General features: G+C 44.1%; 1 protein-coding gene across 2 annotated transcripts in view; it reads right to left on the reverse strand.

Annotated features, from left to right (window-relative positions):
- The window catches only part of SENP5 (SUMO specific peptidase 5), a 52392-nt gene extending 31352 nt beyond the window's left edge, over positions 1-21040 (reverse strand). The window contains exons 1-2 of one of the 2 annotated variants that reach the window (XM_054984256.1): positions 20903-21040; positions 467-2016 (exon numbers count right to left, since the gene is read on the reverse strand). In XM_054984256.1, the coding sequence (XP_054840231.1) occupies positions 467-1985 (1519 nt within the window). In that variant the 5' untranslated portion in view covers positions 1986-2016; positions 20903-21040. Of the gene's footprint in view, positions 1-466; positions 2017-15570; positions 15658-20902 lie in introns of those variants that run through there. The other variant, XM_054984257.1, reaches the window with a different exon arrangement.
- Positions 21041-21584: the final 544 nt, after the last annotated feature.

A 21584-nucleotide genomic window follows, 5' to 3' on the forward strand; every position in this document is an offset into this window, starting at 1 on the left:
AACTGCAATATGTATCCCTATCACACCCCTATGATCTGTGTTTATTTGACTACTTCAACATTAATGTTTAATTAATGTCTTAAAGACAATAATGAGTGATTATGGCTGAAAACACGTTTTTCATTTTATACTGGGAATAAATAACTTCAGACTTCTCCTAGCCAGAAGGCTGTTCACCTGTTAAAGATAAAGCTGTAGGAAAGAACAGCTACCTTAAATACAGTTCTACGGTTGAACGGTTAGAGCATGGCTCGAAAACAAAACCTCTTCTTGTTCCCACATGTCTGTTTTAAACATAATTCTCCCCCCACAGTAGATATTAAGCTGCACCAAGCCTACTATTTTGTATGCAGCATCCCAATTTCACTCCCCATGTACAAACATAGTGAAAAGCAACTGAGACAACAGCAGTTGTGGGAACGTCTTTAAGCAAAACCTGTAATAAGCGTGAAATGAGTATATATACCACAAAGCCACACCGCCAATTGCTCATCGTTGACGCAAGAAGCTCTCTGACTGCTTCTTTTGCCACTCTTTTGGGACCCTGATTTTTGTCCTGTGCTTTCTCTCCGAGGTTCATCGAGAGGGCTTTTACAGTAGGGGTGGTCTAACAGCTCTGCACCAAAAACGTCTGTGCTTACAGGCCCTTCTACTTCCATCTGGCTACAACTGTCCTCGTTCTGCACCGACTCCACAGAAACAGGCCCGTTCGTAAAACTCTCTTGCGTCCCCAAGTCCACCCTGGAGGACTCCAGCACTGTCGCGTCAGTCCCCATAACCGGATTAGAATCTCCATCCTCTAGACCTGAAACAGAAATCTCTTTTTCCGTCACAGAGATGAAAACGTCACCAGGGCAACCGTCCAGTGAGGGTGCACCCCCCGTTTCCTCATTGTGCGCTGCCGCCTGCACCCCACAAGAAGCTGCTCCATGCGACTGAGACCCGCAGATCTCGACGATGCCGTTTTGGTCTCTGAGGGCAAGTTCCTTACAGTGGACCTCGCTGCGCTGCAACGATCCATCCCGTGGAAGGGAGGCCCCCGGTGGATGCGTGCGACTCTCCTTGACTAAAGGTCCTGGCACGTGATTGTTCATATCTGACCAGCTGGACAGGTTCCAGGGAGGGGTACTTTTTGACCTCCAAGAGGAAAATAAGGGACAGGAAACACCTTCAAATGCCTCTTGGTGGAAGTCCTCTTGTCGATCTCTGGTGACTTTATCCACCCAGCTAAGCCTGTTTTTACTCGACTTGCAAGTTTTGCCTCTCCAAAACTTAGAACGAGATTTTAAAATTCTAACCCGAAACTTAACCATAGAAAGTTCCTTATACATCATAAATAGAGATCTGCGTTTTAAAGTATGCGGCTTAAATTTAGGCCTTCTCCTAGTAGTCAAGAGGCCACAGCTTCCGTTTCGCTTTAGCCTTCGGCAACAGCTCTTCCTCCTTGAGTTATTTAGAACGGTGACTCCATTGCTTCTGCCATTATTGCTCTCCTTAGCACTCTGAGCAAGGCTAGCCTCCGCTGCCCTTACAGTTGTACTGCTGGCCTCAGGGCAGTATTGCTTGTCTTGACAGATCTTTGAGTTAGTTTGCGAACTACTGTGTTCATTCAGCAATTCTCCTCTCTGAAAGGGTTGACTGTCCAGACTCTCTGCCCCTGCAAATGGTTCTCCAGCTCTGCACCTTGGAAAAGGACTTCGGGACACTGCGTCCAGGAAGGTGCCGTTTTCCACACGCACGTTTTGCTGGGTTTCTGCATCTGGGAACACTTCAGGAACCCAATTCCTCGCGGACCCCTTCGTTCTCCATGGTTTTGAGCATTTGCGGCTCCCCAATGTCCAAGTGCTATGACTCTTCTTTTTAAGTACAGAAAGATGCTTCCTTTGGAAGCAGTATTGCCTCAGCCCCCAAAACCCCAGTGTCCATTTTCGGCAACAGGTCAGCAACTGACGTCTCCGCTGTAAGTTTCTTCTATGCTCTTTCATTTTTCTGATGCATTATGATCCTCAAGTGCAGCTGCAACAGCAAAAAAAAAAGATATATGCATTATATTTCAGAGAACATACACATTAAAAATCAAGGCAGTATAGTTTACAATCCTACAGAAATGCAGCTGTCTAGAATCATGGATCCTGGCAAGCAAAAAGTTTCTGGACGGAGAGGCAACCACATGTCATGCATCTACCTTCTTTCCAGACCCTTATCAATGTCCGTCTTAAGCAGGCGGCAGGCCAGAACAAATGGTTCATGAAGGCTCGTACCCTACCACTAGTTTTCTTGGTCTTGTGGGTGCTACTGGACTCTTGCTGTTTTCCACTGCTACAGACAAACAGCTACACATCTTCATTAGAGATGCTTTAGGCTGATCCTGCACTGGGCAGGGGGTCGGACTAGATGGTCTGTATGGCCCCTTCCAACTCTATGAAATATCATGCTTCCCCATAAGGGCAACGCAAGTGCCTTCCTCTCTGATATCAACTAGTCCCAAGGACTCCTAGCACGGCTGGGATGCAGCTGGGAAGTTCAGGTTTAGCCTCCGGCTTGTTGCTCTATCCCTTCCTGCTCCAGTTCCCACTACTTCCCAAGCACCATATACCCGCACCGGTATTACTACTAGATTATGAGATTATGGCGTAGTTCATATCTGTATCAAAAGGAACGGAGAGTCCACAGGGGCATAATTTGAAAAGAAGGAGATTCTGGGGTATAAGAAAGACAGGTGGCTAGGAGCACAAGCCAGTTCAAGATTCTCTTCTTACACAAAATCACAAGGCATCCCGAAAGGAAGCAACTGTTTTCACCAACGTTCCTATCTATAACGGAGATAGCACAAGCCCAACTTGTGAAGTTTACCAAGAACACAATGTGCTGGGAATACTTGGATGCACTATGCAAACACACTGTTTATTAAAACACCACTTTATAATAATAACAACAACAGTTTGTTTGTATACCTAACTTATGGACAGATTGGTGACCACTCAGAGCGGTGAACAAAGTCTGTGTAATTATTATCCCCCCCCCCAATACAGCTGGGGAGCTGGGCTGAGAGGAGTGGCTTGCCCAAGGCCACCTGCTAAGCTCATGGCAGTGAACTGCAGAAGTGCAGCCCAGCTATTTAACCCCTACACTATACCAGCAAGACAGAAAAAGCATGTGCATGGAGCCACTTGAAGCTTGCTCTCTTTCAGAGGGGGGAAGAGTTGGAAGCAACAAATAAGGAGCAAGGAATTAGGACTTAAATTCATGTTCAAAAGGAGAAAAGTTTACATTAAAGCACTTTAAAACAAGTCAGGCAGGCAGAGGTGCCAGCTTCAAGATGAGTGGTGCGATAACCAGACCTGGTGCATTTTTCCAGCCCTGGCCTTTTTCACGCAGGGCCAGGAGTTGTGAAGTCTTCTACTTTCACTATGTTTCTTTTTCTCCCTCTAAGATGGTCACTAGCAAATAAGAAACCTGTTCCCCCTGTGCTTTCTCAGACAATGGATCAATAATAATAACAACAACAACAACATTCGATTTATATACCGCCCTTCAGGATGACTTAACACCCACTCAGAGCGGTTTACAAAGTATGCCATTATTATCCTCACAACAAATCACCCTGTGAGGTGGGTGGGGCTGAGAGAGCTCTGAGAGAGCTGTGATTGAGCCAAGGTCACCCAGCTGGCCTCAAGTGGAAGAGTAGGGAATCAAACCCGGTTCTCCAGATTAGAGTCCTGCCGCTCTTAACCACCACACCAAACTGGCTCTCAAAGGTATTCAAAGGTATTCTTCCCAGTGTGTCTAATTATAACTGCTCCTTGTAACTGCCAAAACTGTAAATTTGGTCATCCCACAAAACCATACCAGAATCAAGTGCAAACTGGGTTCACACAACCGCTTAGCTAAACCCTTCCCTGAAAGCCTCCATGGAAGGAAAAATAAATAAGCATCTTCTGGTATCTTAACAGCTAATAAAATTTTATTCCAGCACAAGCTTTTAGAGAGTAGCGTCACCAAATACAAATAGTTTCCAAGGAAGGAGATTACACAGGAGGAAAGAGAGGAAAGAACTGAATAGGTGGGGGGCAGCCCTATACAGAGTACCGCATTCAGTCATCTAGCTTAATGCTGTCTTTCTACTGGTAAAGCCTATGCACCAGACCTGAAAAGCAACTGCTAAGCTATAGCCATTATAAATGTTAGTTCCCTTAATTTTGCTAAACTCACTGAGTTACCAATTCCCGACAGTGACTGCAAAAATAAAGTCCATGTGATGCTCTTGTTTAAGGCCAGCCAAAGTGACAACACAGTGCGCAAGTTTTTCAAGTTATTAAAAAATATTCATCAGACTGGATGTTTACACACACACAGGGTGGGGGGACCACACTGTTTAAGGCCATGATCTTGAGGCCCGCCTCTGCAAGAGTCATGCAGACTTAGGAAGTGCTGAGGTGCAGGGCAATCTTGGTTTGGGACACCCTTGGCCTTGCAGGAAGAAGTCAGTGAGAACATTGGCAGGATAAAGGATAAAAACAAGCAGCTACTCAAATCTGCCCTGACCTGGATAGCCCAGGTGAGCCTGATCTCATCAGATCCCAGAAGCTAAGCAGGGTCGGCCTTGGTTAGTAATTAGATGGGAGACCTCCAACAAAAACCAGGGTTATGGAAGCAGGCACCGGCAAACCACCTCTGTTAGCGTCTTGACATGAAAATCCAAGCAGGGGTTGCCATAAGCCAGCTATGACTTGAGGGCACTCACCACCACCACCACCACCAATCAAATGTCTAACACCTTGTGCCCTGGTCCTTCCAAATCCCACGATTGCCCCAAAGGAGGAGACGGCCTCAAGATCATAACTTGAAACTCCCCTCCAACCCTCACAATCATGTGTGTTTTATGTCATCTAACCTGAGAAAGAATTCTAGAGAACTTGGAAACCGTTTACATTGTATTGTGTTATTTTGGCTACCCTTAAAGGGCATTCGAGGGATTTTGTTTACGGGTTTTTCTTTGGACCACCGCAGCATCTTGGAGCTTTGACCTAGATGGTCACTGTACTTTTTCTTATTAATTTTAAATGTTACATTATCACATCTCACCCCATATCTCCTGTGTTTCATGGTCATGACTGCCTAGCAAGAACCCATTACCTACAGGCCAGTTTGACGTAGTGGTTAAGAGCAACGGGACTCTAACCTGGTGAGCCAGGTTTGATTCCCCACTCCTCCACTTGAAGCCAGCTGGATGACCTTGGGTCAGTCGCAGCTCTCTCAGAACTCTCTCAGCCCCACCCACCTCACAGGGTGATTGTCATGAGGATAATAATAACACCCTTTGTAAGCCACTCTGAGTGGGCATTAAGTTGTCCTGAAAGGCAGTATACAAATCAAAAGTTATTATTGTTGTTGTTATAGGTGGCTTTAAAAGGGAATTAGATAAATGAAGAAGAGGTCCATCAGCAGCTACTAGCCATGGGAACTAAAAGGAACCTCCACATTAAAAGGCAGTAAACCTCTCAAAACTAGTGCCGGCAAAAACCTCAGGCTTTAGCCTCTATGTCGTTATTGGTCCTCCAAAGTTATTGGCTGGCCACTGTGTGAGATTACCGGACTAGACGGCCCGCTGGTCTGATTCAGCAGGGCTCTTCTTAAGTTCTTATTCACTTAACAAAGCTACAGTGCATAGAAACACATGCTCCAATAGCAGAGCTTTCTTCTGGGAAAAGAGGTGGTGGAACTCAGTGGGTTGCTGTTATGACCTTTACTTTCTTTAGGGTAGATTTTTCTTTTAATTTATCCCTTAACCCTCTGGGTAGTCTGCTGCCACCAGGAATACTTTATTCCAAGATATTTTATTTAAATTTTCCCTTTGGTAATGTTCCTAAGCGTCAGGCTCCTTCGTGGTTCTATGTGGCCCTGAGGATAGGAATGGGATATAACAATGACAGCTATTCTGGGATATAACAAAACAAAATAAACTTTTATTTAGTCAAGAAGCATATTGGTTTCATAAAAGTAGTTCTTAAAGTTACTTCATTTACTCTCATTCACACAGATCTCTTCTAAGGCTTCACACACAGTTAGCCTCTTTCTCTAACTCAATATTTGTCTCACAGAAATGCTTAAACTCCTCAGGCAGCACACAGCTGGCCTCCCTTTCCCTGACTGAGTGTCCTTTCACAAACATGCTCAGTTCAGGTTCCACACAGGTCATATTTCTCTCATAAACACTTCAACATACTCAGGCAGCACACAGCCAGCCTGCTTTCTTCTGACTCCTTTTCTCTCTCTCCCAGTCTAAACTCCATTCACTCCGCCCACAATCTCAGTCAACCAATCATATCGCTCACTCATTCCTCTCTTTCATCCCCACTCACCTAGCTCAAACCAAGCATTTAAAGATACATGCACCCATTTCTTGAAATCACATGCTCCAATAGCAGGGCTTTTTTCTGGGAAAAGAGGTGATGGAATTCAGTGGGTTGCCCTTGGAGAAAATGGTCACATGGCCGGTAGCCCTGCCCCCTGATCTCTGGAGCTCAGGGAGCGAGGCCACCAGCCATGTGACCATTTTCAAGAGGTTCCAGAACTCCGTTCCACCACGTTCCAGCTGTAAAAAAGCCCTGTCCAATAGAAATGGTTAATCTTTAAGGTGCCTTAAGATTTATTTATTTATTTCTGCTACAACGGACTAACACAGCTATTCTTCTGTACGTGCCTTGTTTTCATCTGAATCTTTATGTAAAGACAATACCTGTATTTCTGGCACTGATGGTCTTTAACACTGCAGTTTATGGATTTCTCTTCTCTACAACTGTTTTATTTTTCTGCCAACAGAAGGTCTACCTCATGCAACTGACGAAGGGGACTCTAGATGACAAAAATGAAGGCCCCAATACAGGCATCAGCCCCTTTATGTGCCACAAGATTCCTGGTTTTGCCAGTCACCAAAGATATTTTTGACTGCGTTCTACTAGGGAGCCACAGCTCCTCTCCCTCGCGCATGCTGGGCAAAGAAGAGGGAAGAACATTCCGAGCTTAATTAGAGGAAGCGACAGCAATGGAAAACTGTGCATACACTTACTGGATAAGGCTTGGGAAATCCCCACTCACACTTCAGGAGTTCACTCTACTCCCTCATATGGCAGCCTGGAGGAAGTCTCTGCCATCTGGGTGGCTAAGCCTCGCGCTGGCTTTTTCAGAGCCTGGCACTGAGCCTTAAAAGGGCCATGTCACACTTACAGTCCACCTTCAGGAAACAAATGCAAATCTAGCCGTTACAGCAGGAAGTTAGAAGTACCGTTTTCACATCCAACTATTCCTTCTTTCACTGCGGTCCTGAGACTGAGTATTCATGGCCTGCCCTGCCCTTTGGCTGCTGGTCTCTGTCAGCCCAACTCAAATGCCAGTAGCTGGCGTACTGACGCCACGGCAACACACGTGATGCAAAACGCCTGAACAAAAACGAAGGTCGCTTCTGTTACAGCTGCAGACCCAATCCGCTTGCCAGCCCTAAAATTTGAAAATTCCTAAAATTACATCTCTCTGTAAAAATTCACATCGAGACACAAAAATGACATTTCATTTCAACAGACTGCTTTTTAAAGAACCACATTTGCAATCAGCTTGTTGAAAAAAGCACCGTTGTGTGGCACACTGTAGGGCTAACGGTATTTGTTTTCTGTAGACGAATGGGTGGAAAGCAGTATATAGCGCTTAGAAGTAATTATACCCCTGCCCAGACAGCTTACAGTATGTAAAGAAGAAAAAGGGAAAAGTGAGAAGAGGGATAGATAAACAGAGAGAGAGAAAAAGAAAAAGGGAAAGAAGAGGGACAGATAAACACAGAGGGAAAAGAGGGCTTAACAGGCAGTAAACTATGCAAGAGGCATTTGTTTACTTCATTTACACCCTGCCTTTCTCTCCAGTAGGGAACCAAAGCGGCTTTCATTATTATTATTAATAATAATAATAGTAACAACAGCAGCAGCAGCAGCAACAAGTGTGCTTATATACTGCTCTTCTAGACAGATTAGTGCCCCACTCAGAGCAGTGAACAAGGTCAGTGTTATTATTATAATCCCCACAACAGAGCTGGGGAGCTGGGGCTGAGGGGAGTGGCTTGCCCGAGGACACCTACTGAGCTCATGGCAGGAATGGGAGGTGAACCAGCAGAGTGCTGATTCACAGCCCAGCCACTTAACCACTATGCTACAGTAGCTCTCCTCTCCTCCATTTTATCCTCACAACAGCCCTGTGAAGTAGGTTAGACTGGCCCAAGGCACCTAGCAAGCTTTCATAGCAAAGTGAGAATTCAAACTCAGGTCTCCCAGACCCTAGCCAGACACTCTAACAACCACACCGCATTGGCTCTCAAGAGTCATGGCTTGATTGACAGAAAATGCTCCTTTTACCATCTTTGGCAACATTTAGTCAAAATGCAGGTTCCCAGAACACTGATGGTGCACTCACAGCTCCTTGAGCAAGAGGAATGTGGTGTCAGCCAGAGTGCACCAAGAGATCAGGAGTGGCTTCTTCTCCATACCTCGAGTATGGACAGCTGTGGACAGGAAGGAACCTAAAGCCAAAGACAAGTCCCAGAGGTGCTCAGCTGCCCATTTATCCTTGAAAGCATACAGGAAGCCCCGTTAACCTTGAACCGCTTCATGCAGAGCCTCGGGATGAGAATTTTTTTACCTGGCTGGCCCAACAGCAGCTGCTTTACACGGTGACCAGGAGCCTTCAGACAATTTGCTCAATGATCTCAAAGATCACTGCCGAAGAAGAGAAAAACGGCTACAACAACTGTGTCTAGGGAGAGAAAAGAGAAGCACAAGGGATCTTTCTAAACGACTCACCTTGCCCTTCTCTTTTCTCTTCCTGCACTGCTGAACGCAGCCTTCAAAAAGTCTGTCTGGCCAGGTACAGCAGCAAAAAGCATAGTTCACTCCACAACAAGGCCGGAGGAATTGTTTGGATCAGTAACCTGACCAAAACAATCAGGGCAAAAGCGAAGACGGTAGACCTTCTTTGGACCCCAGCTAGAAGACGAGCCAAAAAAAAAACAGGGAGAGAGCAAACTTTGCTAGTGGCCATGAATATGGGCCGGGGGAGGGGGAAGAGTTCTCTGCTGCTGAATAGCATTTCACAGCCTGGGATGAGGGCCATTTTTAGAGAGCAACCATTCCCACACCAGAAGCGTCGCTTCTGAGCAGAGTAATCCATCCCTGTTCTTTTAACAGCTCAGAGAAAGGGCTTCTTAGCAACATCTAACTCCATAAGTAGACATTAAGTGCTTTCGTGCATGTGAATGTTTTAGAAGCTTGATCACTTCAAAAGGAAACTCTGGAACAGTTCAATTACACTAGTACAAAGCAGATAAATATTCCTATTCAATTAATATAAGGGAGGACTCGACACCTGTCTAGCCTGCTTTATAATTCATCTATTCTTATAGCAATTCTGTATTTCTCGAGAAAATAAAAATCCTGGCTGCCACCACGTGCCACCTTTGCTCATGTTCTGAGACTGCCAGCTCAGGACTTCAGAGTCCTGAACTACCAGGTACAATAAAAGCATAAAAATCAGAAACTGCCTCCTTAAATCATGAATAGGGTTATTTATTCTCCAAACTTTTCTGCTTTGATCCTGTTAAATCGCAAGTGGGCACACAGATTGTGGCTACAGAGTTTGACGCTGCCGCAAGCACACACACACACACACCCCGGCAGTCTGTACAGAAGGAATACGACGCGGAACTCCGAGACGAGTATTTAGGTTTTAAAAGAACAGGGCAAGCCAAGGCTAAGATAGCCAACGCTGAGTATTTCAGAATGCCCAGTGTACACCAAGCACCACATCAAAGCACAAACAGAAAGGAAAGTTCAACTCATTCGCCTGTTTTCTTTGTCCAAAGAACACAGAGCAGCACAAGTGGATACGCTCATGCATGGAAACCGTTTGCACATTCCACAGGTTGCTGAAATTAAAGTTTTTGATGACCAACATCTTTTTCCAAGTTGAAAAGCATCCGAATCTCCTGCTGACACCACAGTGGAAGCAATCCGTCCATTTATCATATTAAGATTTGTGTTTGAACAGCAGACATTTTGCGTGCGCTGGGCTCCACATTCTGCAAGTAAGACATTTTATTCCAATACCAACATTTGCTAGCTGACCACATCATTGGCAAGTAACAGAAGCTACACAAGCAAACTCCAAAAGGAGAAGTGGGCCACTTACTCAGAGCCAAGAGGCCCTCTGGAAAAGTCCGGCCAGAAGACTGAAATTAATCTAAGCATTTTTACTACATGGAGCAATATAATTATGAAAACAAAAAAAGGTAATGAAACACTAAGTCTTACTTGCAAAAGATCTTTCTAAAGATCTTTCTGCCGCTATCATTATATAATAGGCTAAACGCTGAACATGTACAAACCCCAAACTCCTAGCACAATTTATTTAAAAAAATTTATACTCAGCCTTTCGGTTCTCATAAGAGCCACCAAGGTGGCTAACAAATTAAAAACATACATAACAAAATCACATTTTAAAACCCATTAAAACCAACAAAAATTATTAAAACGATTAAAACCAGAGCTATAATAGACATACAAAACCAAAAAAACCCCAATTCAAACATTAAAGAGTCCAGTAGCACCTTTAAGACTAACCAACTTTATTGTAGCATAAGCTTTTGAGAACCACAGCTCTCTGCATTTGATGAAGAGAGCTGTGGTTCTTGAAAGCTTATACTAGAATAAAGTTGGTTAAGTCTTAAAGGTGCTAGTGGACTCTTTACTATTTTGCGACTACAGACTAACACGGCTAACTCCTCTGAATTAAAACACTGTCCAGGAAGGAGGGAGGGTTGTTTTTTCCTACAATGACTGAATCTTATAAAATTTACAAGACAAATCTACACATACTTACTTGTGAATACTGTGGGGGTGTATTCCAAGTAGACTTGCACAGGACTGCACTGTTGGCCTGAAAGAATCTTGAGTCACCTGTAACCTATTTCAAAGTACGGATGAAGTGAGCCAAGACACTGAAATCTGCAATAAACTTGCCCTCTGCAAGCTTTTGTATACAAGCTTGACAGCTCAGCCTGTTGTCAAGAAGCAAGGAGGGGTGCAGGCACTAGAGCATTAAGCGGAAGTGTGGCATGTAGCTCACTACTCTGAACAGATTTAACAAAACACCAAGAGGTAAGCCTATTTTGTTTCCTGTTTTGACTGTGCACCATCAAGAGAACTCCTGCCCATCTCAAGCAGCAGCTCAGATCTTACCTTGCAAAATTTAGTACACTAACTGCCGTTGCGATGACCTCAACTAAAAAATATACAAACTCTACAGTTGCACTAAGTTCCTAACAACAGAAGTTACTTTATGCACATCATGCAAGCTTTTGACCAATTGCAGATACAGGGAGATATTTCATTCATTCATCCAAGAATGCTCCACAGAAGCAAATATCCATGCCCTTCAATTCTGTTCCCTCCATGCTAGAACTAGAGGGCTTTCTCTACTGCTATGCTTTTCAAGGCAATATGCACACGATCCCTAGCAAAGACCTAATTTACTAAAAATCTAGTCTGTCGAATCTTAAATAGAGCAGATCACACTGTCCCAAGACAAAACAATTCAATACACCAAGCTTCAGACGACTACACCAGGATGAACGACAGCTTGCGATCAACTCTGTCTTCCTTCCATGCCTGCTAGCACACGTAGAATTCAGTGCTGTTCTCAAGTGCGTGGATGAACTTGGAAGAGTCTACGTTTCCAGAACTACAGTGATGAGAAGCTGAAAAGCAACTCTGAAAATTTTAAGGGCTAAGAGGCTTATTTTATTTTAAACGGATTGATCAGGCAGGAAAGAATGTCTAATGAACATCTAGAACAAAGTACAACACTGAGAGAGTCACAATTTCTCCTTTTCAAATAAACTATCCATGCAGTGACAATTATTATTCCATGTGTTCTTTACCCAATCCCAGCTGCCTCAACTCGTTTACCTCTAGACCCCCAATTCAAACTCCCACCCTTTGCCCTCCATGGAAATTTGGTTTTCTCCAAAATCACTGGTCACGGCTAAGTTAAAATGTTTTTACTCTTTTCTCACACTTTTCAGCATGTCTTTGATACAGTTGAAGTGATCTGAGTTTTCTGGAAAAACATGAATCAGAACATTTCCCAATTCCCTAGACCGAGCATGAACAATTTTGGCATATTTATTTTGACTTATATTTAGTAAACAGCTAAAAAGTACTTCATATTAATTTCATGTTCTAAAAGCAAAACAGCATCTCAACTGAAATATTTGATGGGGAGGGAAAGATTGGTTTAAATGGTCAAAGCTTTCTAGAAATTAATACTCAGAAAAATTAATATAGCATGTATGTCCTTTATATTGTTTAAATTTAAGAAAAGAATGACAGCATGGAAAACTGTTAACAGAAATTTTAGATCACCCTAAGAACTGTGCATGACATGTTGTGGACACGTTGTCCACTCATCTTTTTCAACAGAATTTAACTTTGCTGCCGTGTGAGAAGAGACAAAAATTAGGTTTGGCTTTGATTGGACCTGCACATCCAATTTGGTGAATTCATCATGTGATTTTTTAAAATTTGAACTGTTGTATGTATGACATTTTAGGGTATGTATAACATTGTTGCATGTATGACACACCCCGTTTACAAATACCTGTGCGCTCTCAAGCAATTCCTAGGGATAATCACCTAAACCATTAATAACAATTTTGAAACTTCCAAGCTTGCGTAATATTGCACACAAGCAATAATATCCCTTCACTATTACTTTTGTGAAGCAATTAATCTTTAGCTCTTCTCTCCCCAGTGGATCCTCCAAGGTCTTGTCCTTGCCCTTTTCCATTGTCTTCCTTCCATGGTGACACATGCTATCAAATTCTTCCCAGCGTTACCTCCCTGCCCCGAACTTTCTCCTTCCATTCAATCTCCTAACGTCAATGCCTGCTGTTATTTCCATATGTATTTATTATTATTATTAATAATAATAAACATTTTAATTTACATAAAAACACATAAAAGCAGATAAAACATTACAATAAAATTTAAAACACTACATACAATAAAAACTGTATGAAAAAAAATATGGAGCTGCTTGATATTGAATCAGAACATGGGTCCATCAAGGTTATTATTATGCACTCAGACTGACAGCAGCTCTCCAAAGTCTCAGGTGGAGATCTTTCAAATCACCTCTTTCTTGATCTTTATAATTGGAGATACTGGGGATTGAAGCTAGGACCTTCTGCATGCAAAGCGGACACTTAACCACTGAGTCATAGCCCCCTCCCTCAGATCTGGCTATCTCATTGTCACTTCAAGCTCTGCATGTCCAAGGCTGAACTTCGCTTTCCTCCAGAGTTGCCTTCTTACATTTCCATTGTGTCAGTGCCACCATCCATAATATAATATAGAATATATGATGCCTTAGGGTTTCTTTGCCAAAAAAGTCACATCATTTATCCTTTTAGAACACTGGGGAGGGGATCGTGTTTTCCTCTTCATCACTTAGTGCAATCTCCTATTCACATTCTCAAGACATGCATCCACCTGGAATGAATCAAGACCTAGGCTTTCTGTCTCATTACCAATGCTGATTTCTCCACATCCACTACCCCTCTGCATACTCCACCTAATCCAATCATGCCTGTTCTTGTTATTCGCTGGCTACTGTCATTTAGCATCTGAAATCACTCTACTCTCCAAGATACAAAGACAGATGGACTCACTTTCTAGCTCTACCTAAAGAAGTAAGCTGTGACTCACGAAACCCAACCACACATTTTGTTAGTCTTATATGCGCTACTGGGCTCTTGCTCTTTTCTACTGCTACAGACAGACTAACATGGCTACCCATCTTGATCTATTCACATTCTAACTGTCTCTCATATTTGGCAATGTCGCCCCTCAGCCCCTGCCTACAGCTTTGCACTCAAACTCATTCAGTTCTCTCATTGTCCTGACCACATGGCACCCCTCTCTTTCAAACCTTATATTGGCTTCCTGCATGCTCGTGGCTCCGAACAAGCTCCCTGGGCTTGCCTTCCAATCCTTCCATGGCCCTGACTTCCCCTAATTTATTTAAAACGTTTCTATGACGCCTTTCCACCCTGCTCTCCTACGCCAATGCATCCTTGACCACAAACTTCACACCTGCAAGGCTGTCACTCGCAGATATCTGATGATCTCATGTTCCTGCAAGTGGTTCCAGCCTCTCCCCTCTCCCTGCCTTTTGCATCTGCTGCATATCAGAACTCCCAGGGGACGCCGCTTCTCACGCGTTGTTCCAATTACTCAACACCAACCTTCTCCTTTGGCACAACCTCTCCGCTCTCTTCCCCTACTGAAACTAAAACCAAATATATGTAATGAAATTAATGTACTTGGTGTTTCTCCTTTTCCTCTCTGCTGCCCACTGCTTCTCCGTTTTGACTGCCTGGTCTCACATTTTAGCTTGCATGCTCCTCCAGACAGGGACTGTCAGTCCCTGGCAGTTAGGTTCCTCAAGCCCTCCACAGGTAACACACAGGTGTTCCAGCTGAAGCAGCTTCATTGAGATCCATTCAGTACAGGTGTTCACCCAAAGGTGCAGAAATTGGCAGAAGTGACAATTCAAACAAAGGTCTGACTATTAGAGGAAAACTTCCCACCCTCTTGGGTCCATTGGCATTCTGGCGCGAAACCTCAAAGAGATAGCATGGGAACAAAGTAGTTTAGACTACATGAAATACAAAGAAAATCTGTCTCTGGGAAAGTTACAGTGTTTGCTGGTAGCAGCTCCTTCAAGGACACTTGCTGTGAAAAGTGAAAGCACATATATGCAACAGATAATGGGGGGCCCACTGGCACTTAATATCAGAAGTTAAGACACTCTCAGATGAGCGCACAGAGTTACAGCATATAATTCAGGTAACCAGAACCATACAGCATTGGCCATTATAAAATGCAGAACACAATCATGGCAGGTATGGTGGCCTACATGACAGGGACCTGCCTTCTTGTACTCAGTGAAGTGCCATACAATGCAGCTAATGTAGGATTAGAGAATCGACCTGAGGCAGTTTCACTGTGCAATTATTTACAGGCTTAGACTCAGGTCACCGATGTGACCCTTAGCCTAGCCCCAGCATACGGCACCAACTGCAGCTTTTCTTTGGTAAACAAGATCTAGCCAAGTTTATCCAGGCTTTGATCACAACCAGATTGGACTACTGCGACCTGCTCTATGTGGGGCTGCCCTCTGAGACTAGTGGAAATTCACTTAGTACCAAATCCAGTAGAAAGGCTGATTGCTGTCACATTATGGATACAGAGAGTACATTATGTCAGTATTAAAAGCTTCCTGTAGGCTTCCAGGCACAATTCAAGCTGCTGGTTATTATCTAGAAAGCACTAAAAGGTTTGGATAAGTAAGGAAATGGCTGTTCCTACATATGTCTGCCTGTCAGACAAGATCTTCTCCATCACCCCTGCCCCATTTCAGGAGATGCATATTATCAGAGGCAAAGCCTCTTCTATGTTGATACGTCACCTCTGGAATTCTCTCTACAGAGATCTGCCGGGCACCAAACCGGTCTAGTTCTAGCCACCAGATGAAAAGGCCTCTTTTGTAAGGCTCTGAGTCTCCTCCTTCTCGCCAGGCCTTGTTCCTGCAATGTTATTGTGCAGGCTTTAGTCAGACTTTTTTTTTTTAATCAACAACTGGTTTTATCACTTTTCTGTTAACTATTGTTCTTACTGACTGCTAACTTTGGGTGTTCTGGAAGTTGCCTTGGGAACCCTTTAGGATGAGCATTGTGGGGTAAAAATTGCTTAGGTGTACACCGATAGCATTACACAAAGAGCAGGAGAAAATACCATTCGTCACCCCTTCCACCCTAGGCCACCCTCCAATGATTTGTCTCTATCTTCTGAAGGCCACGTCAGCTCAATCCTATACATAGTTAATCTAAATAGGATTTCTTTCCAGACGTGCAACAGAAAAATCAGTCCTGACTCCTGAAAAGAAACACCCTCCACCCCCATTCACTATTGTTTTTTGCTTCACACATTCTCCAGCCATCCGACGAGACAGCTTTCAAAATCACAACCATTAATAAGTAAAATAGCAAAATAGTTATTAGAAGGCACTTGTTATACTTTCGCTCTTGTGTGAGAACGTGAAACATGAATAATCAAAGTGCGACTGAGCTCTCCTAAGCAGTTTCATAAGTTTAAGAATGCTCACAAGCAGTACAAGGTACAACCCTACCCAGCAGCTACTGAACGGCCACTGATGGTGCCAAGTTTACTAAACTTGTATCTTCTTGTAACCTTCCCACATTGGTATCAGACAGCAAGTCAGCACAGGGGGCACCTAGTGGGATCACAAAGCTTATTAACCAGGCTATACTGCCTAACAAAACTCCAGCATAATCAGCAAGGACTTCTAGCGATGTTTTCAAGCAGCATTAGCAGTCACAGAAGCTGCAATGTTAGCAAGGGGTTCTTATGCCCTACGACACAAACGCAGGGACCAGTTAAACGTAAACCATTTCAACCAATGCATCTCACCCGAGTTGCAACAGATACTTTGTGGAATTTGACATTTTGCTCTAGTACAATTTCAACTTCTATTCTACTGAGGAGAAGGGAGGGTGAGAGGACAACAAATTATCAGCAGGGCTTCCATTCAGCTTTTTTTCCCCCCACATCAATATGAACACCATACTTGCCTTGAGCACTTTTGGAGGAAAGGCAGCTAAACAAATGGAAATACTCTCCTGCTCTTGGGGCAAACTTCAAAAGACTGCAGTCAATACACTTATTTTGCATGCATGCTGATGAGCAGGTCCCCAGTTCACCCTCTTGACTTTGGGAAACAAGGAGAGAGATTCTTTACACAACCCTCATCAGATGAATGCATTCACATGGACTATATTATCAAAGTATAAATATATGGGAAAATATTGTGAGATGTGCAAATACCATTCTAAGAAGCCTAGATGGATGACAGACAAAACTTTTAAAATTGCTAGAGAGACGAGAAGCAAAAGTAAAAGGTGACAGAAATTGCTGAAAAGCTGCACTTAGACTTTTGATTCAATCTGCACATAGAGACAAAGAGAACTATTATAATAAACAGTGTCAAGAAGTCAAAGAGAACAAAAACAGAAGAATAAGAGATCTGTTCCTCAAGTTTCAGGAAATCAAAGGGAACTTCAGATTCTGACTAGAGATACTGAAAGATCAACACAAAAATACAGCACCTGATCAGGACAACATAAAGATAGAAATGCTACACTGAAGAACTACAGAGAAGAGATAAAAATATGACAGATTCCTTCAAAGAAAAATATTTTGACGAAAGACCTGTAATTTTAGAAAGAGACGTGAAAGCTGCACTCAAAGCAACAGGGAGAAACAAATCACTTGGAGGAGATGGGGTATCTTCTAGAGCTATTCCAAGCTACAGAAACGGTGTCCATCAAAGTCTTTACAACAGTATGTCAATGGGGCAAACAAAACAATGGCCCACACACTGGAAACACTCGAATATTCCAGTTCTGAAAAAAGGAGAATCCAAAGATTGCAGCAATTATTGGACCACTGCATTAATTTCCCACGTAAAGAAGGGGATGCTCAAGATTCTACAATAAAGACTCACCATTCATGGAATGAGAAATGCCAGACGTTCAAGTGCCATGCATCTGAAAAGGAAGAGGCACTAGAGATCACACTGCAGATTTACAAAAGCTAATGGAGCATACAAGAGAATTTTGGAAGAAAATCTGCCTGTGTTTTACAGATTACAGAAAAGTTTTGAACTGTGTGGAGCATGAAAAGCTATGGATGGAGTTTAAAGAAATGGGTGAACCACAATGCACAACCTGTATGCTCAACAAGAGGCTACTGTTAAAACAGAATATGGGGAAACAGAACGGTCTCCAATTGGCAAAGGTGTCAGATGAGGATTATATTATTTCTCTAGCAGTTCAACCTATATGCAGAACATCTAAGGAAAACTAGATCAGATTTAGGTGAAGATGGAATGAAAATTGGAGATATGCAGGTGACACCACATTATTGACTGAAAACAGTGAAGACCTGAAACAACTACTGATGAAGGTTAAAGGATAAAGTGCCAAAGCGGGATTAAAGCTGAAAAAGATTAAAATAATAACTACCGAAGAATTACACAGGTTTAAGGTTGACAATTAAGAAACTGAAATTGTTAAAAGTTTTCTACTCCTTGGCTCAATCATCAACCAAAAGGGAGAGCGCAACCAAGAAATCAGAAGGAGAGACTTGGAAAGGCAGCCATGAAAGAACTGGAAAAGATCCTTAAGGATACGGTGCTGGGGACAAAGCTCAAGCTAACTCATACTATGGTATTCTCTATTACTATGTATGGATATGAATGTTGGCAGTAAGAAAACAGATTCATTTGAAATATGGTGGTGTTGAAAGTTTTATGGATACCACGGACAGCGAAGAAGAAAAATAAGTGGGTTCTAGATCAAAACCTGAATTCTCCCTAGAAGCCAGAAAGACAAAACTTTTACTTCAAATCATGAAAAGACAAGCCTCACTGGGAAAGACAATAATGCTGGGAAAAGCTGAAGGCGGCAGCAGAAGAGGAAGACCCAAAATGAGATGGTTTGACTCAATAAAGGAAGGCTTGGCCCTCAGTTTGCAACATCTGAGCAAGAGTCTTATTGATAGGGCATTTTGGAGATCACCAATTCATTCAGTCACCATAAATCAGAAGCGACCTGATAGCATATCACACACATATATTTTATCAAAGTGTAAATGTATATGGGGCGAAAACTGTGAGAAGCTGGTTTAACCTTACTCCAAAACAACGGGACTGGGTATGATTTTGGCAAATCCTCCAATGTGTTGTGGAAGTCAGTACAGTACACTCCTACACAACAAAACACACAAGAATATATTTTTATTTATTTACTTTAATTTTTTTAGCCCACTGTTCTCCCTAACGGTGACCTAAAGTAGCTAACTACCTGCCCTCTATTCTATCCTCACAACAACCCTGTAAGGGAGGTTAGGCAGAGTGTCTCTGACTGGCCCAAGGTCATGCAGCCAGGAATCACACCGGGGCATTTCAGATTTTGGTCTAACCTTCTAAACTCTACACCAGGCTGGTTCTCACAAGTCAGTGCACACAGTAGGAGCTATATCACACTATATCTTTATTTACTTCATTTAATACTCCACCTTTCTCACCAATGAGGACCCAAAATGGCTTACATTGTTTTCCCTAGGAACTGAGCAGAAAGCAACAGCTGGAAGACATACATTCAATTCTCAACTCACTCTTCAACATCACTCTTTTTCCCACACTATACAATACCCTGCACTTTCCAATCCTCTTCCCAAACATCATCTCCTTCAGACTCATTCTCAAAAGCTCACCCTTTCCATGTATCTTTTGGACTAGCCCCATAATCCTCATCCAAGCCTGAAAGTGCATATCCACACCATCATCCATTATTACCCCTCTCTCCACTATCATCTTCCTTACTGTGAAAAAAATGGATTATAAGTTCCTGAAAAACAGAGGAACTTTGCAGAGCAGTACTGTAGGGAGGGTACAGCATAAACTAGTATTATTAATTTTAAACATGTTCTCTTCTCACTACGAGAGCAATGAAACTGTGTTTCCATTCATTTCTCCCCACCAGCCACCACCCACCTTACAACACAAAGCCACTAATCAAGAGATGCAGGATTTGAGTCTATCGTCACCTTAGAAACTAACAAGATTTTCAGGGTATAAGCTTTCAAGAGTCAAAGCTCCCTTCCCCAGATACAGTTCTGACTCTCAAAATCTTATATCCTGAAAATCTTGTTGGTCTCTAAGGTGACGATGGACTCAAATCCTGCTGTACCACTGCAGACCAACACAGCTACCTACCTGAAACTAGCATCAAGAGCTACATCTCAGTCCCTGTAAGCACCCACCTCAACCCTCCACAAATCATTCCCACCACACATGAAGTTACCTTGTCCTGATTCAGACCATCGGTCCATCAAGGTTGCCTACTGACTGGCAACAGCTCTCCAGTGTCTGAGACATAGGTCTTTCACATTACCCACTACCTGGGACCTTTTTCCTATAAAGCAGATGCTCTACCACACAGCCATACTCCACTTCTGTGCCAACCACGTTCCACTCACTGAACTGTTGCCGAGGTTGGAGATTTAGATTACCCAGGTAGCTTGAATCAGGGACAGCATCTTCCTTTCCACTGGAGATGGCAGAGACTGAACCTGGGACCTTCTGCATACAAAGTAGATGCTCTGTCAGCGTGTCATGCACCCTCCCCACTCAAGGTTGCCAACCTCCGATAGCTGGAGATCTGGAATTACAAGTGATCTCCAGGCCATAGAGATCAGTTCCTCCCGGAGAAAATAGCAGCTTTGGAGGGCAGACTCTATGGTGTTATACCCCACTGAGGTCCCTCCACTCCTCAAAGTCCACCTCTCCAGGCCTCCTTCCAAAATCTCCAGGAATTTCGCAACCTGGAGCTGGCAACCCCATGACCCCATCACAACAGCGCCTTTGCAGGGCTGAAGGTCCCCTCGCTCAGTGGAAGTCTCAGTGCCTTGGCAGGTTTCAGACACCACACACACACACGCCCCCTCCCCCAAAGGTGTCCTCCTCAGCCATTCCCCTCAGACATCAGGGCTTCCACGGGCGACCCCCACCCTGGCCCAGGAATCCTTCGCCGCCCTCACTGGAGACGGCCTAAGAAGGCGAGCCAGGCCGCCGCGCTGAGGAGCTCCCCGGCCAAGCCCCCCTCAGGGGGGAAGCGAAGAAGCGCTGAGCCGGACCCCGCCTCCCCGCCCGCCCGTACCTTTGTCGCTGGGCACATCCCGGCCGCCGAGAGGGCCCCCCCTCGCTCGCCACCCTCCCCGCCGAACACGCGCGCCGGGCAACGGCGACCGGCAGCGACTCCGCGACGCCTCACGTGGGCCAGGCGCACAACCTGCACGGCAACCACCGGCCCTGGGCCTCGACGTCACTCCCCGGCGACGCGAAGGAAAAGGCGGGGGCGGGGAGGGAGGAGAAAGAAAGGCGGCTTCCGACGAGAGACGTCTCCTGCGCGTGCGTGATCAGGCTTGTGAGTGGGAAAGGGGAGATGGTTTCCGCCGGGCGCGGGGGAGGGAGGGGGGCGTAGTGAGGAAGTAGTGCGCGTGCGTCGGGAGAAACGGGTCGTTTGGGTTTCCCGGCCTAGTGCGCGTGCGTGCTTGACGAACGGTTGCTAGGAGAAGAGGGATTTCTGCGTCTGTGCGGGGAAAGGGCCTAACCCGGCCCACGATAGATTTAAAGCAACAGTATCGTTATTGTTATTTTCCACAGTCCATATTATTATCATCATCATTAGCCCTATGTTCTACAGTCCATCTTATTATTACTAGATTCCACTGTACTTATTAGCACCATCAGCTATCAATACCAGTATCCCTATGTTCTACGGTCAATAGTATTATTAGTTTCCACAGTCCTGATTACCATCATCAGTTATCATTATTATT

The sequence above is a fragment of the Eublepharis macularius genome, chromosome 6 (genome assembly GCF_028583425.1).
Source record: "Eublepharis macularius isolate TG4126 chromosome 6, MPM_Emac_v1.0, whole genome shotgun sequence".
In the NCBI taxonomy this organism is placed as follows: Eukaryota; Metazoa; Chordata; class Lepidosauria; order Squamata; family Eublepharidae; genus Eublepharis; species Eublepharis macularius.